Here is an 18,019-nt window from a genome sequence, read left to right as displayed (position 1 = left end):
CATTATTTCTGCACTGAAGTCGGCAAGTACTTGCGAGTTTATCGTGGTTCGCGGTTGATATGTTATATCATGCTCGCTCAATTCTATGGCCCATTTGGCCAACCTTCCCGATAATTTGGCTTTGTGTAGGATGCTCCTGAGGGGAAAGGTTATTACTACCTTTATGGGGTGGTATTGGAAATATGGTCTAAGTTTTCGTGAAGCTATGACTAATGTTAGAGCTAGTTTCTCGAGGTGGGGGTACCTCGTTTCGGCATCAATTAGGGTTTTGCTGATATAGTAAATTGGAGATTGCGTACCTTTGTCTTCTCGGAATAGAACTGCACGTACCGCGACTTTGGATACAACCAGGTAGACTAGGAGGCATTCTCCTGGATCTGCCTTGGCGAGTAAGGTTGGTGAAGACAAGTATACCTTCAGTTTCTTTAGGGCGTCGACACATTCCGAATTCCATTGAAATCTATTATTTTTCCTTAATACATTAAAAAATTTGCGGCATCTATCCAATGACCGTGAGATGAACCTCGACAAGGCGATTATCCGTCCCGTCAGCTTTTGTACCTGCTTTTTGCTGGTCAGCATTTCGGGTATTCCTTCAATTGCCTTAATCTGTTCTGGGTTGACCTCGATGCCTCTTTGGGATACCAGGAAATCGAGGAACTTACCCGAGCTTACACCGAAGGTGCATTTTTTGGGGTTCAGCTTCATGTCATACCGTCTTAATATATCGAAGGCTTCCTTTAGATGATCGATGTGATCTTCTTTCCTTTTCGACTTAACCAACATATCGTCGATGTATACTTCTATTGTTCTACCAAGTTAGTTTTTGAACATTTTGGTGACCAATCTCTGATATGTCGCCCCTGCATTCTTTAGCCCGAACGACATCACTTTATAACAGTATGTTCCCTGGTGAGTGATGAAAGTGGTTTTATCCCGGTCTTCTTCTTCCATGAGGATCTGATTGTAAACCAAATAGGCATCCAAGAAGCTTAGCAACTCGTGCCCTGTTGTTGTGTCGATGAGTTGGTCGATGTGTGGCAATGGAAAAGAATCTTTCAGACATGCCTTGTTTAGATCCATGAAATCTACACACATCCACCACTTTCCGTTCTTCTTTTTCACCATGACCACATTGGCGACCCATTGAGGATATTTTGATTCCCGGACCGAACCATTCGTGAGCAGCTTATCGACCTCTTTGTTGACAACTTCATTGATAGCGTCGTTGAACTTCTTTCTCATTTGCCGCACCGGCGGGTAAAAGGGATCGACAATTAGCTTGTGGGTGGCGATATTTTTTGGGATGCCTGGCATATCTGCATTGGAAAAGGCAAACAGATCGGCATGGTCAGTCAAGAATTTATGAAACTTACCTGGTTACGAGAGGTTGTGCCCGATATAAGCCTTTTTTGTGCTGTTGTTGCCGTCTAGTAGGACGGGATCACAATTTTCTATCGTCGATTTGGATGCTTATATGATGTCGGGGTCCTTAATAACGTCTATCCGTATGTCAAGTTTGGCTCCCGACATCGCTGATTGCTATTCTTCCGCACTCGCTCCTTTGAGTTGTTGGGTGTGTGCGCAATCTTGGGCGACGTGATAGCACTCTTGTGCGGTGCGTTGTTCTCCTCGAATGCTGAATATTCCCCATGGGGTTGGAAACTTGATCACTTGATAGAGACTAGAAGGGACCGCTCGCATGGCGTGTATCCATGGGCATCCTATAATGGCGTTGTAAGCTGTTTCCTGGTTCATGACGTGAAATGTCATTTTCAGGGTGACTCCTCCAGCTAGGACGGGTAGCACTATCTCTCTAGAAGTCCATTCAACTGCATTATTAAAACCTGTTAGCGTTATACAGCGCGGTATTATTTTATCTTCGAGTCTCATCTACCCAAGGACTCGAGGATGGATATTGCAAGCGTCGCTCCCGTTATCTACCATTATTCTTTTTACATCAGTATCTGCGATATGTAAAGTGATAACAAGAGTATCATAGTGAGGGAAAGACAAACCGTCGGTATTTGACTTATCGAAGATGATACTGTCTTCGAGGTCATCATACCGTTCGTGGGTGATTGATCGTCTGAGTTTATGTGTGGTGGTGAATTTAACATGATTGATTGTTTCGCCATTGCCTGCGCTGATGATCATCTGTGTCACACCTCCTTTTTTCATTACACCCTCGAGAGGGGTATAAATACAAGGGAGTTTTTCCAATTAAAGGACAATCGAAACGGAATTATTTCATTTAAAGATTCAGAGTCGCCACTTGGGAGATTTATGGTGTCCCAGGTCACTGGTTGAATCCCGAATCAAGGAAAATATGACTCTGTTTAACAGTCTGCGAACCTGAAATCCGGTAAGGAATTCTGTTAACCCGGGAGAAGGTGTTAGGCATTCCCGAGTTCCGTGGTTCTAGCACGGTCGCTCAACTGTTATATTCGGCTTAATAATCTAATTTTAGAACATTTTGAACCTATGTGCAAATTTAACCTTTTAACCGCTTTTAACTTATTTAAAGAATTAATTCAAGGTCATTTAAAATATATCGCAAGCCACACCACATGAAATGCACCCGTGGTTCACGACACGCTCTATTTAACCTTGTTGGCAATTAGAACCGGGTCACATGAAATACACCCCGGGATTTTAACAATTGTTGTGATAATTATAAATTTAACGCGTCTAAAGCAAACTACGATATTGTTAATGAATACAACAAAACTATTTATGGACTAATAAAAGAGAGCAACTACATGATATTAACAGGCCTAGCATGCGCCTAGCGAATTCAAAATAAACAGATCTTGACTTATGTTCAACTCGAATCACGGTCACCTAGCATTTTTGCTTAAGAATTCAAAAACCCAACCATATTCAATACTTCAACCCAGGAAATCAACGACATGCGCATACTTAGGTAGACTCAATTCCAACAACAAAAGAATCATCTTGCTCTTGGCCATCAAATTCAAATAACATGTATTAAACCAAACCAAAGTGCAAATAACAGTCAACTGAATAAATGCGACAAACGAGTACTATTAAAGCATTCCACAACGAACAAAGCAATGAAAACTGTTTACTCGGACAATTGACCAAGCAAAAACGTGACAAACATGACACAATAATATGTTGTGAAGTTAAATAGTAGCAGAGAAATAGAAGCAGACCTGAATTATTTTAGAAAAAAAAAACTTCGATCGACAAAATAGGCTTCAGTCGGAAATAAAATCGGCCAAACAGGGAGTGCACTGAAATCTCGAACGACCTCGACGGACAGTGACAACCTCAATATATGGCGTTGTACGGATCTCGCAAATGAATCCCAAGATGGACTCAACCTCGACAAGGAACCAGCAGAATAGTCATCGGGACTCAGCCAGAAACTCGCCGGAAAAGTGTTAAACGAATTTTGAACTCCTCACTGTTTTCAGCCCGTTTTTCATTCATTGCTGCTTCAGCATGTGCGTGTGTGTGTGATGGCGCGTGCTACTGGTGTGAGCTTGTTCTAGGTTGAAGCAAGCAAAAATGAAGGGTGTTGTTTGGTTCGCCGGTAGCGTCGTCACTCACCGGTGATCAGCTCCGGCGAGGCAGCAGCTGCTGATGGGTTCAGCATTGAAGAGTGAAGGAAACGCTGATGGGGTGTGAGGCAGATGGAGTACCGGAGGGATCGTTTTTTTTTTGGGTGTTACGCGGCTGTCGGCTCAGGTCGTCGTGAAGAAGACGAAGACGAGAGTATGGGGTTTGTACGTTCCTCCGGCGTGCATGGGTCGTGTATGGCTGCTGCTGCGTACTAGCGAGTTTCAGAGAAGGTTCAGTAGGGGTCGTTTATGGCTGCTTCCTTGTTCATGGCTGCTCAAGGAGATTAAAACGAGGGGGTGGGGCTCGTGAAGAAGACGACGCGGGGGGGGGGGGAGTTTTGTTTCGTTTTTTCCAGCCTCCTTCTTCGTTATTCATGCGCAGTTTTTGCTGCTTTTTTCGTTCCAGCCTCTTCTTTTAGTCTTAAAACATTCTTTTATAGTGTAGAGTCTAGGTTGCAGGGTTTTAGTTTAGGGGTATGGGCCTAATAATTATGGTCTTGGCAATTGTGGGCTAGGTCCAAAATTAGGCCTAAAGATGGGTTGCTCGAGCCCAAGCTCTATTCTTTCGCTGCGAACGAGATTAAAAATACGGGCTCATTTGTTAATTATTCCTACTATTCAAATAATTATTAAAATAAAACTAACCATTAAAACAAATCTATTTTTGGTATTTTCAAATATCATATTAAAGTAAAAATACGATACTATTGTTGTATATATTTTTTAAGATTTTTTCTTTAGATTAAAAATGACTACAAAACATTAATGAACCTATTTTTGTGATTTTTTTGTTTTCTTGTAATAAAATAAAGTAAAAGAGTCAAAATTACTTAAAATATCTATATTATGCCTAAATTAAATATTTTACGCTAATATATAAAAAATCTTGGGGAGGGTCAAAAATCATATGTCTACAATCTGTATAGTGCGAGTGGGAGAAGGCAATTTTGGAGGTTCCTAAGGCTGTTCGCGTCCGCGGGCAAAGTTAGCCGGTCCTTGATCGCTTAGCAACTCTTTCAGGTGTCCCTGGCCCAGCATTCGCACTACCTCCTATCGCAGTCCTATGCAATCTTCGATTTTGTGACCCCTTTCTTGGTGAAATTCGCAGAAAGCGCTTGACTTCCGGGTGTGCTGGGGTTTGACCTCATTTTTTGCGGCCATTACACCTTTGGACCGAGTTTCTCCAGTGTGTACACTATTTCTGAAGGAGAAACACAAAAATTGTGAGTAGATAGGAGTGAAGGCATACCTTTCTCGTGTCGATATGGTGATGTATGTCGAGGGGGAGCATATGTGTGCCATGGTGGAGGTGGGGCAAACATCCTGACGTAAGGCTGATGCATTTCTCGGCCGAGGTGGGGCCTAAACTGATCTCTTCGACCGTCGTTGCGACAATCTTTCCTTGCTTCAGTTTGAATTGACATCAACCATTGGGTCGGACCGTTGAGGTCGTCCTCATCGACTCGTACCTCGACACAGTAAGCATTGTGGATTTCTTCCCAAGTAGTTGGAGGGTATTTTATGAGCATGCTTAGCAATTTTCTGGTTGCTCTCGATCCGTTCTGGAAGGCTGCTACCGCCATTCCTTTCGACACATTCGGCAGGCTCATCCTCACCCTGTTGAACTGAGCTAAGAAGTCTCTGAGTCCTTCGCTGTGCATTTGCCTTACAGTAAATATATCATTTACCCTAGCTTCTGCTTTTTTGGCTCCTGCATGGGCGGTGATAAATTTATCTGCCATTTCCTCGAACATTGTTATCGAGCGTGTCGGCAGTTGAGAGTACCATGTCAAGGCTCCCCCTGTTAGGGTTTCGCCAAATTTTTTTAATAGCACCGATGGTACCTGCTATTTTGAAAGATCGTTACCTTTCACGGTTGTAACGTAATGGATGATATGATCCTCTGGATCGATAGTACCATCATATATCTTTAGCTAGGGCGGCATTTTGAAGGTCTTTGGAATAGCATAGGTGGTCGCTTCTTCACTGTATGGCTGCTCGATGAATCGACCAACATCGCGTTTTGGCAACAACTTTGGAGTGCCTGGTATTTTGTCCACCCTCTCTTGGTGTTCCTTCATTTGGTCGCGGAGTGCTTTATTCTCATTTTCCATCTTCTCCATTTTCTTTAAAACATCGGCAAGCATATCATTACCTGCGTCATTAGCGACATAAGTGTTACCTGTATGGGGGGCATCCTGCTCATCAGCGTTTATCGTGACATCTGCATGTGCAGCATTCCTATTATCCCTTTGGGCAGGTTTGTCAAGTATGGCGTTCAGATTACTCGTCAGCCATTCTTCCAGCAGTCTTCGTACTACTGGTGGTGCCTCTCCTGTTGCAAATGTGGATGCTTCCTTCTCGTGTTATGCAGTTACATTTTCGTGCGGGAAGGTGAATCGTCTCTCCTGGGTGTGATGCCCGGTGTTTCATTTTCGTTATCTTCCCTGCTATCTTCGTTGATGGTGTTCAGAAGGTTGGTTGTAATGCCTACTATTGCTTTCAGTCTTGCATCTCCTTTCCCTGCCATTGTTAGTTTATACAAAGCTAGGAAGAGGTGGTTATCCCTTTCAAGAGTCTAGATGAGACTAAAATCTTAGCTAAAGAAATCCCCACAGTCGACGCCAAATTGTTTGATCAAAAGATATTGAAACCTTTTTGATTAAATCAATTAGAAAAGTTGAAGGGGTAAATATCAGCCAAGTATAATAAGATCTAGCTTGAAGGATGCAAAGAACGAACAGGATGAACGATACTACTTTATATCTCAGAACTGAACAACAAATTAGAAATATGACAACTTTGAGTGTAGAGAGAATTTGTAATGGATATCCTCAGCTTTAAGTGAAAAATCGTATATCTCTCTTAGAATTGTGATCAATAATCTCCCCCTTTTTACAGAGTGTTTGGTCTCCTTTATAGGGGGCAACCTCCCCTTTTACACAAAAAGAGAAAAGTACAACACAAAGAATATTCGAAAGCATATTCTCTTTGTTTCCTATCATGCCAACTCGATCACAGACGTCGTGCATTCGCTAGCCACTGTCAATTGTCGTCCATCATTACGATCCTTAAGATGCGACATCGTAGGGACCTCGCTCCGCTAGATATCGGTCATAATCGTCCAAATTTCGACCCATACAGTCATGTGGTACCATATAAAATAAATACATAAACTATTATTTCATTAAAACATCCATGTAAAAATATATTTTCTCAATATTCTAATTTTTCTAGTTTCATATAAAGAGTACAAATTTTTTGTATGCTTAATTTTTTTTTAAAATGGTAAAAAAATAATTCTCTTTTCTTGTGATAGAATAATTTCTATCTTTATAATAAAGAGAATCTCGTAAACGCTTCTCATATTATGTGTATAATTTAAAATATATTCGAAAGTAGTAATATTAATAACTGTATAAAATTATATTTTTCAAATTATTATTATTATTTTTTTACAAAAATGTTCCACTCAAAATACCATATTAAATGTACATATATAACGATATCAAGGTTGTTAAGCTTACGGGGTGTAACATCCTTCCCCCTTTTAGAACATTCGTCTTCGAATGTTAATCCTTGGAGATTTACAAAATTTTCACTCGGGTCTCCTCTGTGAATTAAACCAAAACCCAAACTATATCTGGAGTCCCGACTATTCACATCCTTTCGTACTTGAATATGTCGTATCTTCTTTACCTTTACCTTTACCTTACTTATCTTTCACGCTCGATGAAATATATTTCACAAATGAAAAGTTGTTTTTGCCATTTAAACAGAAGGACATGGAACACAAAAATGAAAATTATGTCTACCTACTCTTAATGTTGCATTTGTAATGAAAAAACATAAATAAAACTCCAATGCTTCTAGACATTGTTCCTTTTCTAAACCAAGTAGCCTAGTTACTAGTTTACACGAGTACTAATTTTCTATGTAAAAGATATGCATGCATTAATCCCGAGTTTAAAATGGACATAGCTTTGCTTCCTATTTGCATTCTGCAAGATTTGTCAAGTGGGCAGGGTCGACCCCTTAACCGAACCCCTGAATGGACCCTTTAAAGCTTAAACTGCCCGATCCACCTATTATTTAACCGGACCGAACCCCAAAAATAAGGAGCCTGGGCTGGTTCCAAATTTTTGAATCATGAACCAGTTAAGGAAGCCAGGACCAACCTAGACTTCGTTTTATTTTCCATTGCACTTGTGATACACCTATCATAATTAGTGGATACACCTAGTTTTTATCTTCGCATTTTTTTTTTTCCTTTCGTAATTTGGTAAGGGAAAGATGATATTCGTTTTTAGTTGATCCGGTGAATCAGACTAGACAGAAAGATGGCACTGAAATGGCATCTCAATAGATTATTACTAATCCATAAATTCAAAGATTTATTTTGTTCTAGAAAAAATATCAAAAAAGGCAAATGCAGCTTATCCCCTCTGCTATCCACTCCTTTTTTACCTTGTATAATTTGACATACAAATTACAGCTCCGTGGGTCGAGCCTGCATATCGGGCAAATAGAGGAATTACTGCTTGAGTGAATCACTGTTAGTTTATAAAAACTAAAAAAAAGAACCAAAATTTTACCTCGGGGTAGTTTCTCACTTTTGTGAAAAAACTTAGGAACTTTTCTCCTCTTAAATGTTTGTTGCTTTTTTCTTGGAGATGTTTTGATGAATATCTAGAGAAGGGATTAGTCGGCAACCATGCATGGGAAATGTGGATAATTTAAGTTTGTGGTGGTGGTTTAATTAGAGGTCCGCCTGCTATTTGGTTTCACATTAGTTGGAAAAGGACTATCTTATGAGAAAAATGAGTCGGCCTATAATATTATACTACATTTTGTGTAGTTTGTCTGAGATATTAAAAGATAAGTCAAACTATAATTTGATGGCATTGATGTTTACATCATGAGGAAAATTCTTTTCAATTGGAGGAGGATTCCATGGTCTCTTTGATTCCTGTTAAAAAATCTTCTTCCATTCTTTTTCATGCAAAAGTAAAGTTGATGGTAATCATAGTATTAAAGGTGGGCGTGGGCCAACGGAGTTCTCGTTTCGTGGACTATATTTTTGAAGGCAAGGCCCTTGGGAGCAATATATAGTATATATAAAATTTATATATAACTGTGTATAATTTATAGGAAAAGTAAATAATGAATTATTTGTGTAAAGATCCCGACTAAATTAGGATAAAAGACAATAGTCTTGAACTAGCCTTCCGGAATAAAGGGGAGAGTGCTGCAGTATTTTAACAATTTTCCTAATAATAGAATAGCTTGTCAGCCATAGAGAGAGAATTTTCAAATGACGATTGACAATTGAGTAGAGTGGTGGTTGTGAGTAACTTGTAATTTGCAAGTGCTGTTCGTGCAAGGCACTCATCATATGACATGAGCTACCTATGCCAGCTTTAACCAATGGTTTAGTTATAGTGGTTACAAATTAATTCATTTTTAGCGTGTGTATAATATTCTTTTTTTTTAATTAAAAAATGAGCTATTTATGGCAAGAACTATGGGCTTCTGGTAGTGTTTTTATTGACAGTTGAGAGAAGGAAACAAATTGACTATAGAAACTGGTTGAACTGAAGTATACAATAAAAGTGCACTAATAATCTTATTCATATGCGTCCAGAAATGATGCTAGTCTGCTGTTCACTTCAAATATATTTTTATGTCTTTTCAATAATTTAAAACAATCTAATATTATAAAATAAGTTCACGAGGAAAATGATTTATGCTACATAAAAGACGCCGTTATGTGCCATAGATTTTACTCATTTGGCATTCTTTTCATAGTATAGTCTGCTCATGATATGGATTCATTATCTATTGATATTTTGAATATGAAACCTCTTCCTAAATTCAAACGTATGGAAACATGAAAATATCATAGAACTACGAGTCAATTGGCAAAAAAGTGATATCCCATATTTCAGAGATGATTATCACCCTTGAGGAAGTAAGAATTTTACTACTTCCTCCGTCTTGAAAAAACTAAAATTTTGAAGATGAGATTAAAAATGATTTTGAAAGTTAAAATATTATTTGGATATGTATTCTACTTGAAAAAAATTCGAAGCTTTGTGAATAAAAAACTTCAAAAAATATCCTAGAGTTGTTTTTGAAATTTCAAGATTTTATTTTCAAAATTTGCCAAAACTGATTAATATCTATAAACAAATATAGATATTTAAAAATAAAATTAAAAAAAAAAAAGCTCCAAAATTTTATGATCAAGTGGGAACTTAATTTATATTCACATAGTTGATTTGGGCACGAAATTTAAAAAGGAATAAAAAAAAATTGAATTTGAGATTTTAAACATGTCAAGACAATAAAAGAATTTTAAAACTTATAACTTTAAACATGTCAAAATATTTGTATGACTATAAAATTTCTCACTACAGGTATCACATAAAACCTAAGCTAAATGATTTTCAAATTTAATACTAGTAGGTTTTGAAATTGATTAGACGGAAATAAAGTCACATACACTGAAACGGAGGACGAAGCAGTTGTTAGGCACAAGTCAATTTTGTACTAGGCGAGGTTTTGAGATTGACAACTACGTACGTGTTGGTTCGTCCGAGTAATTAAATAACTACTCAGTAAATGTCTTGTATGTTTCATCATTTAATTGGGAATTTTAACGTTACTCCACTACTAGATAAACACTCTACTACTACATTGAAATTCTCTTTTAGATAATTATTAGGGCATTGGAAAACCAATCACGCAATGTACTCCTAACGTGTGACATAGAATTAATCGCAGATTTGTCTGTTTGGCAACATTAGAATTGACATGAATATTTTAGTGAAGTTGAAAATTTATTGCGTATGAACATGACTATCAATTTAAAAAGAAGATTACTATTTACTAGTAAAAGCTATTAATTCAATTGAAACACTCTTAACAAAAATTTTGTCCAATGGTTACAAATATTGAAGTTCAAAAATATTACGCATATATATGCTGTCGGTTAACCTCTGGTTATGAACAGTGCAAAATTAATAGAAGAAGCAAAAAATCAAAGAAAGCCCATGTGATATTAAATGGTGCTGTTGAAAGCGAATAAAAACAAGTGCATTCATCTATGAATTTTTTTGGCATTGCGTCTTAAATTACAGAACGTGACAAAGGTTTCCCCTATCGAAAATGAAATGAACAAAATTAATAATATCCAAATTATCCTCCGTTGTGGAGCATAGGGATACTATGAAGTTGGGTACATAACCACCGACAGATATCACGCAATTCCTCGTCGCCACGTGTCAGTATGTCGATAACCAAAGGCCGAGATTAAATCTGATAAATCGTCACAGTAAAAGTAACATGTCTTTAGAGGATTACAGCGGAGAAGAAACCGCGTATACATTGCCCCGCTTCTCTGCATATATAACACACACACACACACTGATTTGTACGTATAAGTATATAATCTGAATGCCAGTAGAGATCGAGTTCGAGTACTGGTGCGAAAATGGAGTTGTTCTATTACGTGGTGTTTGGGGCTCTGGCCGCAGTGGTAGCAGCTCTGGAGCTGGGTGGAAAGAGCAACAAAGATCGAATCACAACTTCTCAGGCTTTCAATTCATTCAAGAATAATTACATTCTTGTTTACTCTCTTATGATGGGTACGTTCCTTTTCTTCTCCTCAGATCTGAGCCGTTTCTTACCTCTAATTGATTTAATCGCTCTGCATTTTCACATTAGTGTCTGTTGGAATTCTCTTACTTACATGCTCGATCTGATTATCTGAGCGTGGACTTTATCGGAATTTGAATCTTGTCTATTTGGATCTGAGTTTTGGGTTGCTTTTGAGGCAAATTGAACGAGTAGATTGGGTCTTGAAGTGTTGATATGCAGCCTAATTTGCTTAATGGTCTTTAGATCTGTGCATGAGCATTTCATTTAATGATTCCTTGTCAATCCAGCTGTATTATCTAAGCAACTATTTTTTCATATTGCCTATGGATTATTTGAGGCTCCAGTGATCATTAGCACAACTAAAAAACAAAAGAGGCTAAGTATTTACTTCTTGATCCTATGCTGGAATAATTCCATAATTAACAATTACATTATATATGGAGTAATAATATATATGAGTAGGTGATACTTCCAGCCTTTATGATTTGTGTGAAATGTGAATGGTGGTGTTTCCCTTTGCTAACGCTTGGGTATTTTGTGGCCATAGCCGGTGATTGGCTACAGGGTCCATATGTATACTACCTTTACAGCACTTATGGATTTGGAAAGGGGGATATTGGACAGCTCTTTATTGCTGGATTTGGATCTTCCATGTTGTTTGGCACAATTGTTGGATCTCTTGCTGACAAACAGTAGGCTTTCAGAATATTTTGTGTCAATAATCATCTTTTAATACCAAAAAGTTTCTTGTTTGCATGATCTACTTGCATTTTAAATTTCAGAGGTCGGAAGAGGGCATGTGTAACGTACTGTATCACTTACATACTGAGCTGCATCACCAAGCATTCCCCTCAATACAAGATTCTGATGATTGGACGTGTTTTGGGTGGCATTGCTACATCTCTACTGTTTTCAGCATTTGAGTCATGGCTTGTAGCTGAACACTTTAAGGTGACATGACATGTCCTTATTATCAAGCTGCCTTTTAAGTAGGAAATCCTAACTGTTAAATTTGATCTTTATACATTGTTGATCGTACTATCATTGTCCTTGAGATACAACGTACAATCCTTTGAAGGAACATAGCAAGTGTTTGCTCTTTGTTTTTCTTTATTATTAATCTAATATATTTTTATGAAGTTTTAATATATTACTTGCTTTCTTTGTGCAGAGGGGTTTTGACTCCCAATGGCTCTCACTAACTTTCTCCAAGGCAATATTCGTTGGAAATGGTCTTGTTGCCATTATCGCTGGATTATTTGGGAATTTTCTTGTTGATTCATTAAATCTCGGCCCTGTGTCTCCTTTTGATGCTGCTGCCTGCTTTCTTGCCATTGGAATGGCTATCATATTATCATCATGGTCGGAGAACTATGGAGATGCATCAGAGAGCAAAGACTTGCTCACTCAATTCAAGGGTGCAGCTGTGGCCATTGCTTCAGGTATATATGCTACTCATTATGTTTTTTTGAGGACGATCTTCAACCTATGCATTGTCAAAGTGGATAGAGTGATTCCCTTCCGGATGAGATTTGACATGGATATAGATGTGCTATGTGCTCCCTATTTATCTATTAGAGTTAGAGTTTCATAGCAAAGTGGTTTCGGGAAGTTATAAGGTTAATTACATTCTGCTATCTTTAAGGTTACAGGAACGCACCATTTCTGCACCCAGGTTATCTGTTATGATTTAAAGCTCCAAAGCTGCCTGAAAAAGGGCAGGCGTAGGTTGCATTTTCAGGGACTTAAAGCTCCATAGCTGCCTGAAAAAGGGCAGGCGTAGGTTGCATTTTCAGGGACTTAACATCTTTTTCTGGTCTCTTGATACTGCATTCTTTGTGGTATATCTGTTTGATATATTCAATGATTGGCTGTTCAGTTTGTAGCTCTTGCACACTGTGTCATTACTTGATTTTTTGTTTTGTTTACATTTACTTTTGCACTATCCTTATTGCTGCACGGTTTCTTTGACAGATGAGAAGATTGCATTGCTCGGTGCTATACAATCTCTGTTTGAAGGTTCAATGTATACATTTGTGTTTCTGTGGACTCCTGCTCTCAGCCCAAATGATGAAGACATTCCCCATGGTTTTATTTTTGCAACTTTCATGTTGGCTTCAATGTTGGGAAGCTCATTTGCAGCTCGTCTTATGGCCCAGAACTCACCTAAAGTTGAGAGTTACATGCAAGTTGTTTTTGTCGTATCTTCTGCATCTCTCTTGCTGCCCATTCTGACAACTGTAAGTAGGAAATGCCTTTATTCTTTTGAGTTTTCTGCCTTGTGGTTTGTTGGTTTTTAACATATTTCATTGAACCAGTTCCTAGTATCTCCTTCAAATGTGAAAGGGGGAGGCATCTCCTTTTCTGGATGTATCCAGCTTCTTGGCTTCTGCACCTTCGAGGGTTGCTGTGGCCTCTTCTGGCCATCCATCATGAAGATGAGGTCTCAATACATTCCTGAGGAGGCAAGGAGCACCATAATGAACTTCTTCAGGATTCCACTCAACATCTTCGTGTGCATTGTGCTTTACAATGTATGTATCGTTCTTCTGCCCTAAGTAACTGTGTTGCACATGTTCCGGTTCTTACATTTAGTTACCCGAGCAATTGTTGTGCTGCAATACATAATTCTTATTTCAATTCAGCGTTCCGGTTTTTGACGATCTTTTCATGTCTATTTGAAGGTCAATGCTTTCCCCATCACCGTGATGTTTGGCATGTGCTCAATTTTCCTCTTTGTTGCATCCATCCTGCAAAGACGGCTTGCAGCCATTGCAGACAAGCCAAGTAAGTACTTGGCTCTCTCTAAAGCTTGCAAGGAAATTGATGCCTTAGATTTAAGATCATGCATTACCAATTCTGAGGCAGGATCAGTTCTCACACATGACCAATCGTACTTGATTATGACTTAATATGGCATTACCTTATTTTGCTCTATGTAACGTCGATGGATTGACTTAATGTTGTTGCTGATTGCAGAAGCAGAAGATTGGGTAGCAATGAAGGAAAGGGATACTGAGGCCGATCCATTAAATGCATCTTGATTTAGCAGTCAAATATCCAATGAGAAATTTGTCTGCAAAGGTCTACTTATTACCATAATCGGCCATCAGGGTTTAATATTAGTTGAGCTTACAATTGTTAAAGAGCAATGACCATGGATTCAAAATGGAGCTGTTCCTGCCTAGCAGATAAGGAAGAGGCAGATAAGCTAGTGGTGTTATTCTAGTTCCCTGGTTGTGTTCTTAGAAGACAAACACTTACACGTTTTCGACTATTTTCATTTCTCTCAGATTGTGCTGCTGTGATAGCCATTACTTTATGATTTTTTTCCCCCTGTTTCCTTAGCCATGGTTCAAGTGTCGGCCGAGGCCTACTTTTATGTCATAGCTTTAATCTTTTTGACAATTTATCTCGAATGTAATAGTGAAAAACACAAGTCAATTCTTTTTCTTAAGCAAAGCTGCAATTCTTGGGAAATTCGTTGGTGATTGATATGTCAGGCAAATGTCTAAAAGTTAGTTCCTTTATGGGTTTATTTTCTCTCTCTATATATATATATATTTCATTATATTCTATTCGCTTTAGCCTTTTTCGGCAAAGAAAGAGTGCAGTAGTGGATAGCATAACAGGGGACTCAGGTGCAGAGCCGCTACTCTCTAGAACCATAAAAGTTTGTTCTTTTATGGATAGCATAACATTGTTCTTTTCCAGCATATAATCCGTATAATTTTAAGATCGTTTGGTTTCCAGTATTGAACTCTACATAAGTTATGCCGTCAATACCAATAGATCTTTTGGCTTCCAGTATTGAATTCTGCATAAGTTATGCTTAGTTCAATACCAAAAACCAAACGTTGTATTATTGGTATCTAACTTGCATAGATAGTTTCACCGAAATTTGTCGATTGTGGGATAAAAATTGTTGTATTAGCAAAATGTGGATTAGAGTGTTTAAAGACATAACAATTCGTAGCATAAACAATCTCTGCACTACAATCTTCCTATAAAGCAAACAACATTTTTCCTGTTTGGTGGAAATGAATGACCAGAGAACGCAATGTTGCTCGTAGCTTGGCATTCCATTTACCATGTTAGCAGTTCTTGTTTGTGCAATTTTATTCTGAAATCAAGGTTGGAAGAGAGCCTGCTTAGAGCGTTGATTCCACTTGAAACTATGAGAACTGGGAATACTCCAGGCAAATCATATTTACACCATGCAAATTATATTAAATTATCATGGTTAAGTGATGACTTAACAAAAAATATTTTAATTAATCACGGTAATATGGTAGAAGTCTGTAAAAGGCAAGTACTCCCTCCGGTCCACACTAAGTGATCAATTTGCTTTGGGCACGCTCATTAAGAAAATACTAAATTTTATACAAAAATACCTAGTATGACTAAACTACCCTTAATTAAATATTTAATGTGAGGAGTAAGAAAACTTTTTAGCAATATGCACATAAGGGTAATTTTGTAAAAACAAATTGAATTTTTTCTTGATTATATAAATGGACACTTATTTTGGATCAAAATAAAAAGCAAATTGGTCACTTATTATGGACCGAAGGGAGTAACATATATCCATTGATTTCGTGAGAACACTGGGTGTAGTTAAGTTTTTTCTGACATTAAGTTGTTGAATGCTGAGAATAATGATAGGTTGTTCTGTAAGATATTGATACAATACTGGAAATCCTAGATTTGCTAGACTCACTACTGCAGCATTTAAATTGATTGACTATAAATCCTTGCAAGTTTATCTAACTAGTAGTTTATTACTCATGTCTTAATTTTACTTTGTCATAATTCACTTCCCCTATTGCTAAACAAAATCAAGGTTGGAGTTCATATTATATTTTACAAGCCAAATAACACTTGCAAGTTCAAATTTTATGAACTTTTGAATTAGAGTACTCATGGAGCTCATAGGCTGCCCATTAATTAGATTAAAAAGAATCCAAGAAAGCTGAGTTATATGTAGAAATGACACCAAGTAGCCCTTTAGAGCCACTCTAAAGGGTTGCTATTTAGGAATTAGTCAGTGCATCCTAAATTCCAAATTTTTAGTTTAATTTTTCAGGACAAAAGTGTGTTGCATTGTCCTGAAGTTAAGATTTTTTGTTTAAAATTTTAGGACAAAATAAATACTGGCTAATCTCTAAATAACATCCCTAAGAATGACTATCTACGCACTTACCTCGAGTTATACTGGTTATTTCTTGACCAATTTAGTTACTGTTTTGGTTAAATTAGAGCAAAAAGTTTAGCAAAATTTGAAGTAGAAGATAATGAGCAGGACAAACCGATCTAAAAAGAAAAATTTCTTCAATAATTATAAAGTACACTTGAATACCGACGAAGTTGGGGCTTAAATTTACTTTCAAAGATTAATGAATACATCATATTACATACAAAAACATTGAAAAACATTGTCACATTGAAATATCACCATTACAAGAAAAAATAAAATTTGAAGAAGATACAAAAAAAAAAAGTTAGGTGCTTTTTACATATTTGCTTTTAAGTCTTGTTGGGCAGAGTCACCTAATAGTTGAGATGCGTGTAAACTGATCCAGTTACACCAGCCGGCTTCGTTTAGCCTGGGCTGAAGCAGCTTCAAAATCCCCAATGAAGAAAAGGATCTTGTCCAATATCCCTAAATTAGGTTCCTCCTTATCATCATCTTTGTAGTTAGCTAATGAATCAGAGATGTTTTCCATCTTCGATATTCTTGAACCTAAATGGCTTTGAATTTCACCTTGGTGTATAAGGTAGTAGTCATCTCCTTCCCTTATAATCTTCAATCCCCTGAAAAAAAACCATTCATGTAAAAAAATTATGTTTTCTAATGCAAACCAAAAACATGTAAAATACATTGAATTTTGAGCTTACAATCCATTGCGATCACAACGATCTTGAACCATATACACATGTTTCCATGTCTTAGAATCTGAAGGAGCATAAAAAGTGGCTTGATCTAATCCCCATCTCTCTATAAACAGATCACACCATAAGCTGTTATCTGAACCCATAATTTTCCACCTTCTGCAAACTTTCAACATAAAAAAAAAAGACTTTTTTTTTCATAATTGCCAAATTCTTGGAAACAATTCAGTCATTTGCATGAAAAAGAATGAAACTTTGACTTTTTTTGGGGTCAAAACAGAGATCCAATTTTAGTGCCAAATTCATATGACTGAAACAGTTTCATGCGAAATTCAGATCATCACAGTCAAGTAATGCATAATTAGAAAGATAACCAATTGTCAGAAGAACTAAAATTACTACATATTAACTGCAAATCCATTATGTAATAAATTGCCAAATGAATCAGAAGAATAAATAGTAGAATTAAGACTAACCCAATTGAGCAGTTGCAAGATTACGGTGATCCAAGAGGCAGAAAATTCTGAGACTAAGTTCAGGTGGCAACCTCTCCATCAGAGGTTGGGGTGGGGGGGGGGGGGAGGGGTATTACAGGAGAGAGTTGAGAGAATGGAAGAGGTAAACTTGCTTCAGTTTGTAAGTGCACTTTACTCTTCACCTTTTTTTTTGCCTTCTCTTTTGGACGTTAGTGTGTGCTGGATTTCTACTTGCGTCCAAATAATTTTTTGTATGCCTTATCGAGTATATTTATGCTTGTACTCGCCATGCTGTCCTCTAGCTCTTTTTTTGTGGGATAAAATAAAAAGATTGTCAATTTTATTGCTTTTTCGTGAAATTATTTATTATGGGATTATTATTCCATTCTTTAGCATAGC

The 18,019-nt window shown here is 37.5% G+C and overlaps 2 protein-coding genes across 3 annotated transcripts; one reads left to right on the top strand and one right to left on the bottom strand.

Annotated features, from left to right (window-relative positions):
- Positions 1–10,733: 10,733 nt before the first annotated feature.
- On the top strand, positions 10,734–14,732 carry LOC107779368 (uncharacterized). The gene is made up of 8 exons (XM_016599792.2): positions 10,734–11,239; positions 11,800–11,944; positions 12,035–12,203; positions 12,424–12,694; positions 13,227–13,492; positions 13,571–13,786; positions 13,937–14,039; positions 14,232–14,732. Exons 1-8 carry the CDS (start codon positions 11,086–11,088, stop codon positions 14,294–14,296), a joined length of 1,389 nt encoding a protein of 462 aa, XP_016455278.1. The 5' UTR covers positions 10,734–11,085; the 3' UTR covers positions 14,297–14,732.
- Positions 14,733–16,608: 1,876 nt separating this feature from the next.
- LOC107779370 (uncharacterized) lies at positions 16,609–17,774 on the bottom strand. Of its 2 annotated transcripts, none has more exons than XM_016599795.2 (3): positions 17,621–17,774; positions 17,151–17,310; positions 16,609–17,066 (listed from the first exon to the last, which is right to left on the bottom strand). In XM_016599795.2, exons 1-3 carry the CDS (start codon positions 17,697–17,699, stop codon positions 16,835–16,837), a joined length of 471 nt encoding a protein of 156 aa, XP_016455281.1. In that variant the 5' UTR covers positions 17,700–17,774; the 3' UTR covers positions 16,609–16,834. The 2 variants fall into 2 exon arrangements, with proteins under 2 accessions (XP_016455281.1, XP_016455282.1); XM_016599796.2 differs by having other exon boundaries at positions 17,151–17,250; positions 17,621–17,770.
- Positions 17,775–18,019: the final 245 nt, after the last annotated feature.

Source organism: Nicotiana tabacum, chromosome 6 (assembly GCF_000715075.1).
Source record: "Nicotiana tabacum cultivar K326 chromosome 6, ASM71507v2, whole genome shotgun sequence".
NCBI lineage: Eukaryota > Viridiplantae > Streptophyta > Magnoliopsida > Solanales > Solanaceae > Nicotiana > Nicotiana tabacum.
The sequence above is the reverse complement of the archived record's forward strand: the minus strand, read 5'-3'. Positions and strand labels throughout refer to the sequence as shown.

Bases quoted from the DNA above. Each gene is read 5' to 3' on its own strand.
- LOC107779370 (XM_016599795.2), bottom strand. From the start codon at position 17,699: ATGGAGAGGTTGCCACCTGAACTTAGTCTCAGAATTTTCTGCCTCTTG. The intron at 17,311-17,620 runs GTTAGTCTTAAT...TTATGTTGAAAG, and splicing joins TCTTGCAACTGCTCAATTGG to TTTGCAGAAGGTGGAAAATT. The intron at 17,067-17,150 runs GTAAGCTCAAAA...GTTTTTTTTCAG, and splicing joins CGTTGTGATCGCAATGGATT to GGGATTGAAGATTATAAGGG.
- LOC107779368 (XM_016599792.2), top strand. From the start codon at position 11,086: ATGGAGTTGTTCTATTACGTGGTGTTTGGGGCTCTGGCCGCAGTGGTA. The intron at 12,695-13,226 runs GTATATATGCTA...TTTCTTTGACAG, and splicing joins AGCTGTGGCCATTGCTTCAG to ATGAGAAGATTGCATTGCTC. The intron at 13,493-13,570 runs GTAAGTAGGAAA...TCATTGAACCAG, and splicing joins TGCTGCCCATTCTGACAACT to TTCCTAGTATCTCCTTCAAA.